This window comes from Alligator sinensis, unplaced genomic scaffold (genome assembly GCF_000455745.1).
Source record: "Alligator sinensis unplaced genomic scaffold, ASM45574v1 scaffold1277_1, whole genome shotgun sequence".
NCBI classification, from domain to species: Eukaryota; Metazoa; Chordata; order Crocodylia; family Alligatoridae; genus Alligator; species Alligator sinensis.
Window position 1 is genome coordinate 1,129,406 of NW_005842341.1, and position 1,129 is coordinate 1,130,534.

The window sequence follows — 1,129 nt, forward strand, 5'->3', positions numbered from 1 at the left end:
AGGGCAGGCGGGGCGGGGAACCGGAGCAGCACAACCCAGTCCCCGGGGGGGTAGGAGGGGCCAGCGATGGGCAGCGGGCTTGCCCAATGGGAAGTGAGGGGGTTGGCGGGACGTCGTGGGGAAGAAGCCGCGAGGGATTGGCGGGATAGAGCGGTGAGGCGGGGCAGGCGGGAGCCAATCCTGAGTGGGGAAACGGCTAGGGGCTGGGACGTGGAGTTTGTTGTGATCAAAGCCCGGGTTGGGCGGGGCGTCCCGTCGCGGGGAGGGGGTGTTGGCAGTTGGCCCAGTTTGGGGGCCAGGGGCGGCTGAGCGTGGTGGGATAAATCGCCTGAGCGCTTTTCTTGTTCCTGCAGTAGAATAAAGAGGCCATCAACAGCCTGTAACAATCACACTCCTTGTTTGAGATACTTCACCTTCCTCATTTTAGCCCTGCCTTTATCCTGCCGCTTCTTTTTCTTAACTTCAGGTGCTCTTATCTTTCCTTTGCCATCCGTCACCTCCATGACAGAACTCTAGTCCCTAAGGGCTGTGTCTCTGGGCCTTTTTGACTGTCAAAACTTCAGTCACCATCAAGAGATGGCTTCAACTTGAAAAGGGCACAAGAGGAACAGCGCCCTTCACACGTGCTTCAAATTCTTTCACACACACACACACAGTGAGGGGGGGTCACACACATACACGCGTGTGCGGTGGAGGGGTCAGAAAATGAGAAACCGGGGAAGTGTTCATTCCCCTGTTTGGTTCTTGGGATTAAAATGAAAACATCCGTTATTCCTTTCATTGCAGGCCGTGAAGGAGCTCCAGCTGGGGTGGCAGAGGTTCCTCCTGCCCTGAGTGAACAACTAAGCTGCGTCTTTAACCTTAAGGTGTAGGCAGTTTGAGTGGAAGTTTAGGCTAGATATTAGGAAATATCTCTTAGGTTAGATATGAGGAAAGTCATGAACAATGTGTGCCCCAGGAGGCTGGAGGGGCACGGCAACCACCTGCAGGTGGCAGTGGTGGCAGCGGCAGGGGCTGGGGATGGCAAGCACTGACCACCCACAGGCGCCGGCAGCAGCCAGTTGCAGGGGGTTCACTACCAATCTCAAAGGGTGCCCCTGCACCCGCATGCACGCCTTATGTGTGAGGA

At 56.4% G+C, this 1,129-nt stretch overlaps 1 protein-coding gene across 1 annotated transcript in view; it reads right to left on the reverse strand.

Annotated features, from left to right (window-relative positions):
• Positions 1-503, reverse strand: part of PPP2R5A (protein phosphatase 2 regulatory subunit B'alpha) — a 94,685-nt gene extending 94,182 nt beyond the window's left edge. Inside the window, exon 1 of the mRNA XM_006028801.3 lies at positions 414-503. Coding sequence (XP_006028863.1) covers positions 414-503 — 90 coding nt within the window. The remainder of the gene's footprint in view (positions 1-413) is intronic.
• Positions 504-1,129: the final 626 nt, after the last annotated feature.